This window comes from Lissotriton vulgaris, chromosome 7 (genome assembly GCF_964263255.1).
Source record: "Lissotriton vulgaris chromosome 7, aLisVul1.2, whole genome shotgun sequence".
Lineage (NCBI taxonomy): Eukaryota > Metazoa > Chordata > Amphibia > Caudata > Salamandridae > Lissotriton > Lissotriton vulgaris.
Window position 1 is genome coordinate 1,566,075,181 of NC_141695.1, and position 12,550 is coordinate 1,566,087,730.

The 12,550-nt window shown below is 45.5% G+C and overlaps 1 protein-coding gene across 1 annotated transcript in view; it reads right to left on the reverse strand.

Annotated features, from left to right (window-relative positions):
* PTPN1 (protein tyrosine phosphatase non-receptor type 1) overlaps positions 1-12,550 on the reverse strand; it is a 451,311-nt gene that overhangs the window by 174,169 nt on the left and 264,592 nt on the right. The window contains exon 3 of the mRNA XM_086932463.1: positions 7,685-7,785. Within this exon, the coding sequence (XP_086788589.1) occupies positions 7,685-7,785 (101 nt within the window). The remainder of the gene's footprint in view (positions 1-7,684; positions 7,786-12,550) is intronic.

Here is a 12,550-nt window from a genome sequence, read left to right on the forward strand (position 1 = left end):
CTCTCAAGTTTGGCGATCCAGTTATCCACTGATAACCTGGACCAGGCTCTTTCCAAGGTATAAGTTCTCGGAGAAGGGGCGGTTCTTGGATCAACTTGCAAGATAACCGGGACCAAGAAATGGTCTGTCCACGGTAGAGGGCAAGCGGGCAAAGCCCTAAGGTGCGGGATGTTCGAGAAAATGGGATCAAGGAGGTGGCCCTTGGAATGCGAGGCTCCTGGGTTGCTTAGACTAAGATTATATGCATTTAAATCTCACTGCAAGTCAGCAGCCACTAAGTCTGCCGGTACGTTGAAGTGTAAGTTCAGGTCCCCTAACACCATAAAATTAGTCGTGAAGAGACCAGCTGCGTGACTGTTTCCATTAGGGAGCTAACAAAGCTACCCATGCCCCCTGGAGGAAGGTATATCAGAACGCCTGACACTGTTACCGTGAGGGACGTCCGCAGTGAGAATTGACAGCTCTCACAGTCCTGAACATCACTATTCTGTGCCCTGTACACAAACGTGTCTCTGTATATAATGGCAATGCCGCCCCCACGCCCCACAGGTCTATCCAGATGGCATATTAGAAAACCTGGGGGGAGTGCTCGAACTATGTCCGCACCCGAACTGGCTGTAATCCAAGTTTCCGTCAGAAACAGGATGTCCAGATCGTGGTCTTGAATCAGGAAATTGATTTTGAGCGCATGACACGGAGGGATCTACAATTCAGCAGAGCCATCGACAGGGCGTTCTTTCCCTTGTCCGGTTGGATCAGCTGACATGTCCTACAGGCTGAGAAAGGTTTAGATCCTTTGTAGATGTACTTACACGACACATTTCTAGGAGCGTGCAGCATCTTGGTATCCAAGAAAACGTTAACGGACACCTCCAAACTCTGATAACAATATGGCACACAGTGACAACATTGGAGGGTCATAAATGCGGTCTCTTACTTACCCAGATTCATGGCGGAGGAGAAGCAGAGGGAAAGCCCAGTAGGGTGGGAGACATTTACAATGGGGACAGGCTGCTAGAATTCCTTTGCCTTCTGTGACGGATGGAGAGCACCAACCACAAGCTTCTTGGTGTATGCTGGGTTGGCAGACACCACAGAAGGTATGGCAGATTTCCAGCAGAAACCAGACGTTCACACAGTAAACCAGGTGATGCAGTCACTATCGGAGGGTGGGAAGCTCATATCCACCATATATAGGGTACTGCTCCGACAGGAAAACAGGAAATATGAACATCTTAAAAACCGCTGGCACAGGGACATGGATGAGGAATTGGAAGGATTGTGGTGGTACACAGTCTTTGAAAACTACACAATAGTTATGTATAACGCACAACTGAATCTTATCCATTATAAGAGAGTACACAGAACATACATTATGCTAGTGATGATCCAGAGAATGAACCCAGAATAGACGGATAACTGCCCTAAATGTAAAGCCATCACTGGCAGGTATATACCTGTGTGGTGGAAATGTGCGGTCAGAGCAATTTTGGAACAATGTAAGCACAAATCTGAGAAAATTGACAAACATGAAAATACAGTGTGACATTCAAACACATCTCTGAGGTATACTTTCCAGGAATAAAAGTGTGAAACCTTATGTTAAGTTAATAGAATTGGGATTGACAGTGCCAAAGAAATATATTGCAGTGTTAATGGAAACCAGCTGTAAACCTTAACATGCAACAGTGGGAGAACAAATTCTTTAAATGGATCAGTGCGAAATGTGGGATGTGCAAGAGGCTTCAAAGCAAAGTAGATCAAGAAACACATTGGAGTAGGAAATACTAGGACACATCAAGGAAAAAGAAAATGTACACAAACGAGCATTGAGAACGTAACCCGTACAACCTATTGATGGGGGCTGCATGTTAGAAGGGATAATGTGAGAAGTCAATATTCCTCTTGTTGTGCATGTTGATGGAAATTTGATTAGCCACTCTCGGGGATCGGGGGAAGGGAGGAAATGTTATTTAATTATGTGATTGCCACACGAAAAACAATAAAAAATACATACATGTATAAAAATGTGGCAACACATGTTTTGCCACGCAGTGGGTGGGTGCAACGTGGGTGGGTGCCAAGGGGGTGGGGGGTTCAGGATCCCTGGATTTAGATCAGCATACGGACAACACCTCTTCCTGGAGGAGTTGTGATAGGTGCCAAAGAAAACAAGCATTTACAATGCAATGGGTTTGCCTTTGTTAAAGTTAGAGCTATTGGCATTGCTCTTGACATTATTTTTATTTATGTTTTTTTAAACATAAATAAATGTCATTGTCATTTACAATGCCAATAGCTTATTCTCTCGCAAATGACACACACAAACACCCACAGAGAGCCCCCCCACACACAGAGCCCCCCCCACACACACACCCACACAGAGCCCCCCACACACACAGCCACACAGAGCCCCCCCCACACACACCCACCCAGAGCCACACACACACCCAGAGCCACACACACACACACACCCAGATCCACACACACACACCCACACACCCAGAGCCACACACACTCCCACACACCCAGAGCCACACACACCCACACACCCAGAGCCACACACACCCAGAGCCACACACACCCACACACCCAGAACAACCAAGGTCAGCCTCTTGTGCTAAAGAAATGGCTAGGAAGGACACAATTTCAGATTCTCGCGTTTGTAACTCATTTACAGAGGTCCCAGCACTTCTAGACATCTGCGTGCTTCGTGCCATAACTTTAAGTGGACTTCTGGTTTGAGGTGTAGGGCAACACCCGTAGTCAGACAGTTTTTACCAGTTTTATTAGACAGACCTTCCTAGCAGGCTGAAAGCCCCATTACAGATCTGTGATGGTCATGTTAGCGCTACACCTTGAACCATGAACCGAAGAACACAGATGCATGGCCTGAGGGTGGGAATACAGAGGACGCTGCCTACGACCTTCCAGATAAGGGGCTCTTGCAGAAAAAACATTGATTGGAAGGTCTGTAGGATGGAACTGTACAAATATAGCACATACTTCCCGGAGAAACAAAGGCCTGTACCATACAGTAAACTCGAGATTCCCTGATTAGACATTACTTCTAAGCTGGTGGTTAAGTAGTGTCAGACTCGTATGTATCAGGCATGGGAAAAGACATGCAGCGGGCTTCCTTGAAAGCAACACAATGTGATGTCCTGCACAGTAGTGCAATCCTTTGACACTGAAAGTTATTGTTTGAACCCACCTTTCATATTAAATACGACAGACTATGCCCATTCAGTTTTTGACCTCGCAGCAGTGACCGTTCTCTCGTACTTGCACTTTCACAATAAATGTACAGTAGCCTTTTTGAACATTGCTAATAATGGGCACTGCAGCACGGAAATAAAGAGACCAGTGCGAAATGGTAGTATGCCCTTACTGAAAGTAATGATTATGTGCATTAAAACCACCGCTATTAGACCTAAACGCACTGGTGCTATAATTATTTCAACCCAAAATAGAATTGGCAACACTTCTCTTAGCTTCCTCCACTAACTACCAGGGTACATCATACTTACTCAGAAACATAAAGCATGGATTGGAGATGTCATGATCATACACTCCTTGGCCTCTCACACTGAGACATCTAACAAGTAATACGAACGGCAACAAAATTATAGCAGTGTACAGTAAAAGGTTGCCCAACAGCGCTGAAAGCACCACCTGCAGGCACGTGCTTGCGACCCTGACACCACCTGAAGCCACGCGGGGGCGCTTGCGCCTTGACACCACGGCGCAGGCGCCCCTCTCCCAGCTGCAGGGCCACGCTGCGCCGGACGGGCGCGTGGGCCGCGCTGACCCAACACCAGCTCTGCTCGTGCTGTTCTTTACGTGTTTGGCTGGACAGCCGAGACTTTTAATAATAAATCATTCTAACGAAATAATTATTGTGCAAGCTGTGTTCTAGTTTTCTGTCCATTGTTAAAACCGTATTGAGTGTGCGCCGTTCTCTCCCAGCGAGGACGGAACACGATTTGAACAGATTTTTTTTTTACCTGCCCCTCCCTCCCATACGGACATGGAGTAAGGACCTTCCTTCAGAGGGTTCGTGCACATGCCGCAGTACTGTACGCTTCTAGTACAGGCCTCGGGCTCAACCTTTTCCACTCTACCGTCCAAAATGATTTGTGTTCATAGCCGCATCTGCTGCTACCACAGCGCTTAGAAGAAGCCAGGCCGTGTAAGCAAGCGGTGTATATGCACATTGTTTTTCTTGGAGGGGGGGGGTGGGGGGGGGGGGGGTGTTGCCTTAGCGTGAAATCGACCCGAATGTATCAGAGCGCTTTACACAAGTACCAGTTGCTTACCCAAGGACACATTCATTTTTGTTAGGCTCGGGCAGATTAAGTGATTTGCCCAGAATCACAGGATGAAATTGGGCGTATGTCACACTCAAACCTGGTTTCCCCAACACCAAAGTCGGCAACTCTGGCCCTTACGTCACATCCTCCATTAATAATGAAGGCGCTATATTTGCTTCAGGCCGAGTTATTAGCACGAGTTTAACCAAATGCGCGCAAATGTTACAGCGAGTCAGCTTGCTGATATGAAACACACTTGACGTATTAAGATCCTTTGCAGAATTCATTAAAAAAACACAACTTACATTCTCTTATTTCTCGCCTTGTGTGTGTTATACTCCCGTCCTACTTAAACCCAGATAAATTAAATACGAACCACTGAGCTCTGTTGCTCTTACAAGGAATTGTCTTACTCAAAGAGATTCGCAGAGTCATTTTATTACAATTGCAAGTAACTGCCACCACGGTTTGCCAAGTGTCACACAGTTTGGTCAAGAGAGGTAGCCGGGATCACAGTTCGCTTATTTTGGAACCCAAAACTAACTATATATCCAGTACCTGTACATTAGGTTTGGAGATAGTTCTGCATTTCTCGGTGTATTAGAGATTCTTCTTACACACACACGCATATGTACTTACGCTTTTATTTCCTCAGGTGAAGAATTCTGAACTTGCAATATACAATGTTAGCAAGTTCGACCGGAAACGGCCTGACTACATTTAAAACATCAGGTGCGTCAGTATCATCCTCCTCAAATGCCACTAACTCATTTGCATCGACCCCAGGAGGATGAAAGTCGGAGTCAGCGCGCAGGCCCCCCCCCCCGACTTTTTCGCTAAAGTAAATATAATTTTAAAAAATCTGCAAATTCAGATGCAATGCCATCAATTGGGCACGCTGTCTTACCTCTATCAGAATACGTGAGCATAATGTGTTGACACTTAACCGGGCTGACTCCGCCTTTCATCTTTCCACAGTCGATAAAAGGAATAGCCCTGAGTTGGGTCATAATTTGTAAAACTTTAATATCATTTGTTATTACAGGTACTGGGTACACGGGGGGATTAAAATGTACGTCATTGTGCGTTTTAGACATGATAACGACTTTGGGCCTCTTCGGAAGCATTAGAGTACATGTACATCACTGACATTCAAAGGTACGGAGCACTATACTGGCCAGCTGGGGGTGCAGCCTCACCACCTGCATACTCGGCAGGAGAGTAAACACCGTGAAATCTCGGCAGAGATTTAGTGAGGAAAGGCACGAAGAGCGGGAGGGGGGTCGGGAACGGCCACACACGAGGTAAACGGAGGAGGGGGGGCGGAAAGGCACGAAGAGCGGGAGGGGGGTCGGGAACGGCCACACACTGACAGCGGGAGGGTGAGGGGCGGGAACAGACACACACACACGGACAAAGCAACAAACTAAAAAACAAAGCACTCACCTGGACATCTTCCGGCAGATCTCTTGCTTCCTGCTCTCCACTCCTCCTCCCGATGACGTGGTGGAGGCTCGGCCGGCTGGGCCAATCCCAGCGCGGCCCTGGCTGGAGGCGGACGGCTGCTTCCTTCGGCTGGCCGGCCTGAGGAGAGGGAGGGAGACGGGTGCCACGGAGCGGGAGGGAGGGGCTATCGAGCGACTTTTGTGCAATGTCCCGAGCAGGAAGGCAGAGGCAGGTGCCGGCAATGCCGGACCAGATTCGGGGGCGTTCCCGGCTTTCGCCTGACGTCGCGCGACGTTGGCAAAAGCCAAAGAATCTCGGGAACGCCCCCGTGTCTGGTCCGGCATTGACGGACAGGCCCCTCGTCCAATGGCTAGGCTCCATTTATGGAGCCAGCCAATGAATGACGAGGGCCGACCCAAACACACACAACTCAAGAGGTTTTTTGGCACATGCGCAAAGCGCATGGCCAGTCAAAACCTAAAAAGACATAAGGGAGGTGATCAAACAAAGTCAGTGATGCAGGGGCAACGGACAGAGGCAAACAAGTGTGTCTGTAGGATTCAGCAGGTGACTGAAGAAAACCCAGCTGCGTAAAGATATTAGATGGTTTGCTGAATAGGGTACTGAGCAACATTTACAACACTGGAGACAACTGAGTGGAAGGAACTGTCCACATTGGGTGTCAACAACAGGGTGAGGGGACACATAGGTTAGCCTAAATAAGAGTAGAAATGGGCCACCGGATGTACAAGAGGCAATTTGGTCATTTGTAATTCTAAGCCTAGCATTTACCTCTTTGTCAAGCCGAGCCTGATTACAAGTGCCTGGAAGTCGGCTGAAGTTATCAGAAAATTTGTAAAACACCACAATATACAGCCTCTCCTAAAATGGTGCAACAAAGATGTTAACAGTACAAATCTTCCACTGCCAAGTTTGACAGAGGTGTAATCCACCACCCTACTCTAATATGGTCATCTGTGAGATCAAATGGTAATCAATATCGGGTTATAAGAGATTAACACAGTAATAATAAACCTTCATTAAAGTTCTATTGGTTTTAACAGATGCTTTACACACTATCCATGTCATGTCTACTGCCCTCCACGTAACTTTCATAATACATAGATCAAACCAACATTACATGACCTTCTTAATGAACCACTTAGGCATATATCCTTCATAATTGAATGGTCAACATAAACATCTCAGGTGTACTCTATTGAGCAACAGGTTTCCCAAAAGGCGAAACAAGTACACTTTCATATGAAGCATGCACCTCGTGAACAATGAAATGTTTGTAGAGCTTGTGAGTCTGTTTTAGATCACACCAAAGACAGTATGCATGTGCTGTCACTTGTAAGATATGTTTTACTACAAAGGGGGTTGGAGCCCACTTACATCTGCGCTCAGACTTCCTCCAGGCCATCTAGATTCACGTTTGCACTGTACATCTTACATTTTTTTTTTTTTTACTTGGGAGGTGAGGAAAGCTATACCCTCACTTTCCGAAAACAAAATTAAAAAGAAAATTCTTCTGGCGATTCTACCAAAAGTCTTTCTCCTACAGTGTGGTGGACGAACAGTTCAGGCCCACGGACTACAAAAGTGAAGAGGTGATGAAAGGTTTGTCCACCGCAATTAAGTGGTTAATAACTTTGATGCAAGTGAAAAATAATATTAAGCATTAACTGAATACAATGCTGTGTAACATTCTTAGCTATCTAGTAATAAGGTATAGCAATTGAAATACATTACAGAATATTGTTCAGTATCATTTATGCATAAAGCATCAATCCATTTTAAATACCGACCTAGAACAATTTTATTATTACATACTAAAAGAAAAACTTTTACATTGACTCGAATGAACAGCACAGCGAATATCACAGATTATCAACAGCGGTAATCAAAGTATGTAGTTTTACCTGAGTAAGGATGTAACTCCGTTGAGCCTCTTCCATTTTTATTAAACTAGCATTTATATAGTCATTTTCACCCTGGCGTAACTTAATTCGACTGTGGTCAACTGTAATGAAAACAGAAAAAGATTAATAAAGACTATATAACGTTGTGCGCTAAAGTAATATGTTACTTACCCTGTTAGCATCTGTTTGTGGATGTAGTGCTGCAGATTCACATGTTCTAAATACTCCTGCCACCTAGTGTTGGGTCCAGCGTTGTTAAAGTTGCTTCAAAGAAGTCTTTGGAGTCACAAGGTCAAATGAGTCCTCCTCTCGGTGATATTGCACATGTTCAACGACCCTACTGTAAGATTGTTTTGCCGCAGGCAGGTGAGAAAGGAGTGGAAAGTATGTGTAAGCAATGAGTGGACCTTGCTAAAGGTAAATGTATAATGTAAATGCAACGGCTACAGGCGTCCGGGGAGAAGAGCGGGCGTGTGTGAATCTACAGTACTACAAGCCACAAACAGATGCTCACAGGGTAAGTAACATTCCGTTTGATGGCATGTGTGGCTTTAGATACACAAGCTCTGCATAGACTTTAAAGCAATCCCTACTTGGAAGCGGTGGCTAGCCTGTGGGTGTTGCAGTGGTTTCGAACAGAGTATGTAGCACTGCCTGTCCTACTTTGGGTTGTTGGCATGCTAGAATATCCACAAAATAGTGTTTGGTGAAAGCTTGTGATGTGGCCCATGTAGCTGCCATACAAATGTCCGCTATGGGGATGTTTCCTATAAAGGTCACAGTTGCTCCCTATTTGCAAGTAGAGTGTGTTCTGGGAGGAACAGGTAAAGGTGTTTTGGCTTAAGATAGCAAGTCTGAATACATTTTACTGTAACCGTATGGAAGTGTATGCTAAACTTGCCGTTTGCAAATGAAGCAGGTAGCACACAATGTCCTGCACTGTGGCTTTTATAGGATCAATGTGTTTGGATTGACAGTAGAGAACAAATAGCTAACATTTTTCAGATTAACAGGCTCAAGTGGTGAGTTTGAATGCTTCCTTGAGAATATCCATACATTCTGGTGGCAAGTTAAGGTAGCCAAACTCCAAAACATCAGGAGCCAAATTGCTAGATTGAGAGTTTTCAGGTCTGGGCGCCTGATTTGTCCTTGATGTTGAGTGAGAAGGTACAGCTTGTTGGGAACTTCTTGTGTGACACCACAGAGAGGTCTAAGAGTGTTGTGAACCAAGGCTGACGCGCCCATGTGGGAGCTACCAGGATCACTGTAAATTAAGCCTGAGCTTCCGAACAAGGAAAGGAAGAAGTGAGAGAGGAGGAAAGGCGTAGGCAAATATTCCTGACCAACGCAGCCATAGTGCAATGCTCATGCACAGTGGGTACCTGGAGGCGAAGTTTGGGTATTTTGCGTTTTCTGTTATGGTGAAAAGGTCAATCTGAGGGAACACTCCACTTTTGGTAGTGTGGCAAGAGCACTTGTGGGTGGAGTTCCCATGCATGGACTTGTTGCTGTATACTGCTGAGCAGGTCTGCAAAGTTGTTTTCTTTTACCGGAAGCTATTCCGCCAACAGGTGAATATTGTGATGTAGAGCCCACTTCTATATGGTCAGAGAGATGTAATAGTTGTGAAGACCATGTCACCCCTGTTTTTGCAGATAAATACATGGCTGTCATATTGTCCAACCGGACTAGGTAACCTTGTGAGGAAAGAAAGCTTTCAGTGGTAAGTAAATTGCCTGAAGCTCTAAGTAGTTGACGTGCAGGGATTGATGATTGGCATTCCAAAGACCTTGTACGGTGAGGTCTTGTAGGTGAGCACCCCACCTAGTCTGTAATGCGACCGTGGTGAGAGTGATGTGGGGAACAGGGTCCAGAAAAGGCCGCCCTTTCAACTGTTGCAGGTGTTCCGCCACTTCCGGAAAAGTTGAGTGGGGTTTTAGCAACACTAGATCCTCCAATTGCCCCTGTGACGGAGACCCCTGGTGAGCTAGATATTGCATAAGGGGACGCATAATTAGCCTTGCATGGGGAACTATGGCAATGCAGGATGCCATCATTAATAGTAGATGCATAACAGTTCTTATTATGATTGTGTGGTGTGACGAACTGGGGCAAGTTGCCTTGAAGTCCTGAATTTGAGCTGGTTTTGGTTAGGGTAGTCCCAATTGTGTGTTTTGGATTGCTCCTAGGTAAGGATGGATTTGAAGGGGAGGGTGGTGAGGAGGCTTTGAGGACATTGACCATAAAACCTAGGTTGTATAGTGGGTCTAGTGTGATTTGAGTGTGTAGTTGGCACTACTGATGTGTACTGGCTTTGAAAGGCTAATCGTCTAAGGAGGGGAATATGTGAACATTTTGTCTTCGCAGAAGTGCAGCGACTACAGCTAAGCATTTTGACAACACCCGAGATGCAGTCACTCCAAATGGAAGAACTTTGAACTCAGTGTTATCTCAAATATTTGCGGTGAGCAGGATGTATTGGTATGTGGAAGTAGGTGTCCTTTAGGTCGAACGTTAACATAAGGTTGCCCTGCTGAAGAACAGGAATAACATCCTGCAAGGTGACCATATGGAAGTGTTCCGATAGGCTGTAGTTGTTTAAAGGCCTAAGATTTAAGATCGGTTTTAGAGACCGTCCTTTTTGGGTATTAGGAAGTATAGAGCGTATACTCATGAGCCCTTTTGAGAAGGAAGGTATGGACTTTCTGCTTTAAAAGTGTCATATGTTCCTGAGATAACCTATGAGTGTGAGGTGGAAAGTTGGGAGGCGAGGTATGAGCTCCAGGCAATAGCCATGTTAGATAATGGCTAGTACCCCTTTGTCTGTGGTGATGATATTCCAGACTGGGTGAAAAAACTATAGTCTGTCCCAGACAGGTGTTGAGTGGGCGAAGGGAAAGATAGGGTGGTCAGTGTTTTGCAGTGGGAGTTGTTCCACAAGCAGAGGCACCCTTGCCCCTACCTTTGTTATTATTTCCTCTGAAGAAACCTCTATAAAACCCTTGGTGTTAAGAGGTTTGGGGCTGTCTCCATTGGAGGACGATGCCTCTGTGGAGCAGGACTTGTATGCACCCTGTAGCCTGGCCGACAAAACGAGTCCCTAGGAGGGAAGGGTTGCTTTGGCCGTGTCAGTGTCCTCCTTCATTTTTGTGTTGAATAAAATGAAATACGGGTTTTGTAAAGCGAGTGTATGCCCAGGCGTCTTAGCGCTAGAGCTGTCACATCCTGAAACAGAGGGGGTAGATTGCAATTAGGAATTGGGCGCATAAAACAACATTTTAAGCGCCTTTCTAAATAGTTGTCTGTTAGTTTGGCATCTCAGGTTGAAAGGCAGAGTATTCCAAAGTTATGGGGTCAAATGGAAGAAACTTTTTCTACCCCACTTTACGGTCTTCACCCTCGGGATGACCAACAACGAGGCAGTTGATGATCTAAGACTGCGTTGAGGAATATGCCATCTAATTTGATTGTTAAAATAAGCAGGTCCTATCCGGTAAAGGGTCTTGTGGACAATGCACAAGGACTTAAACTGTAACCTTGCCTGGACGAGCAGCCAGTGCGACTCTCTGATCCCTTTGGCCACTGAGCAAAATTTGGGTAGTTTAAGTAACTATCGTGCTGCCGCATTTTGAAGTGCTTTGAGTTTACGTATGGTCCCTTTATTTGTACCCAAGTTAAGGGCATTACAATAATCAATCCTTGATAGCACTAGGGTCACGATTACTGTTTTCCTTAGATCCATCGGGATAAACAGAATTTTTCTTATAATCTTCAGAGTGTATTAACAGGAAGATGTAATCAAATTAACCTGATTTGATGAGGATAATTGATCATCAATAAAGACGCCTAGACGTTTGACCTTCTTTATGGGGGTTGGGCAGGATCCTGCCCCTTCAGGCCACCAATCTGTATTCCAGTGGGCGGTGTTTTTTCCACAAAGTAGCACCTCAGTTTTATTGGTGTTCAATTTCAAGCAATTACCACGCATCCAACCTATTACATGAACCATACCGGAACAATTTTTTTGTCACATCAGAAGGGTTTGTTGATAAAAACACCACTATTTGTGTGTCGTCCGCATAACCGATAGCGGTGAAACCGTGGGAGCGGATAAGTTTGGGGAGAGTAGGTAAAAGGTAGAATCTACCTGTTGCCCAAAGAGGTGTTCTTTATCGAAGGGCATGTTTAAAACTGCATGTTGGACTTCCTGTTTGAACCCAGAGCACCTAAACCAGGTGTGTTGCCTAAGAAGAACACTAGTATTCATTCCTCTAATTGCAGTATGTGCAGCGTCAATGGCACAGTAAACGGAAGTGTTAGTGATGGTCTGCCCCTAGATAACAATTTGTTCACCTCTTTTCCTAAAATCCTCAGGGAGGTGCAGGAGGAGCTCCTCCATATCTTTGCAATGTGCTCTATCATAGCAGGTCAAAAAAGCATGAGAATGGGCGATGCACCAATGACTGACAGTCTGCGCTACTACCCTCTTTCCTGCAGTGTCAAAGCGCCCACTTTCCTTTTCTGGGGAGGGGTATCCCCAGTAGCCTGGTAATTGACCCTTTTACGTGCAGAAGTGGTGGCAATAGAGTCTGATGGTACTTGATTCTGAATAAATACAGGATGAGATGGTGCTGCCTTGTATTTTTTGATCTACATGAGGGGCGAAAATTCTGGCCCTACCAGGGTCCTTAAAGATCTCAGTTGCAGGTCTCATCATGTCAGGTAACATTGGAGATATAGTTTATCCCCGTGAGTAGAACTTAAAGTGTCAAAGAGGAAATCCCGCTCCAGGGGTTCCTATGGAGCTCTATGTTGTGGAAAGCTGCTGCTCTCGCAATTACTTCTTGATAAGAGGATGTCCATTTC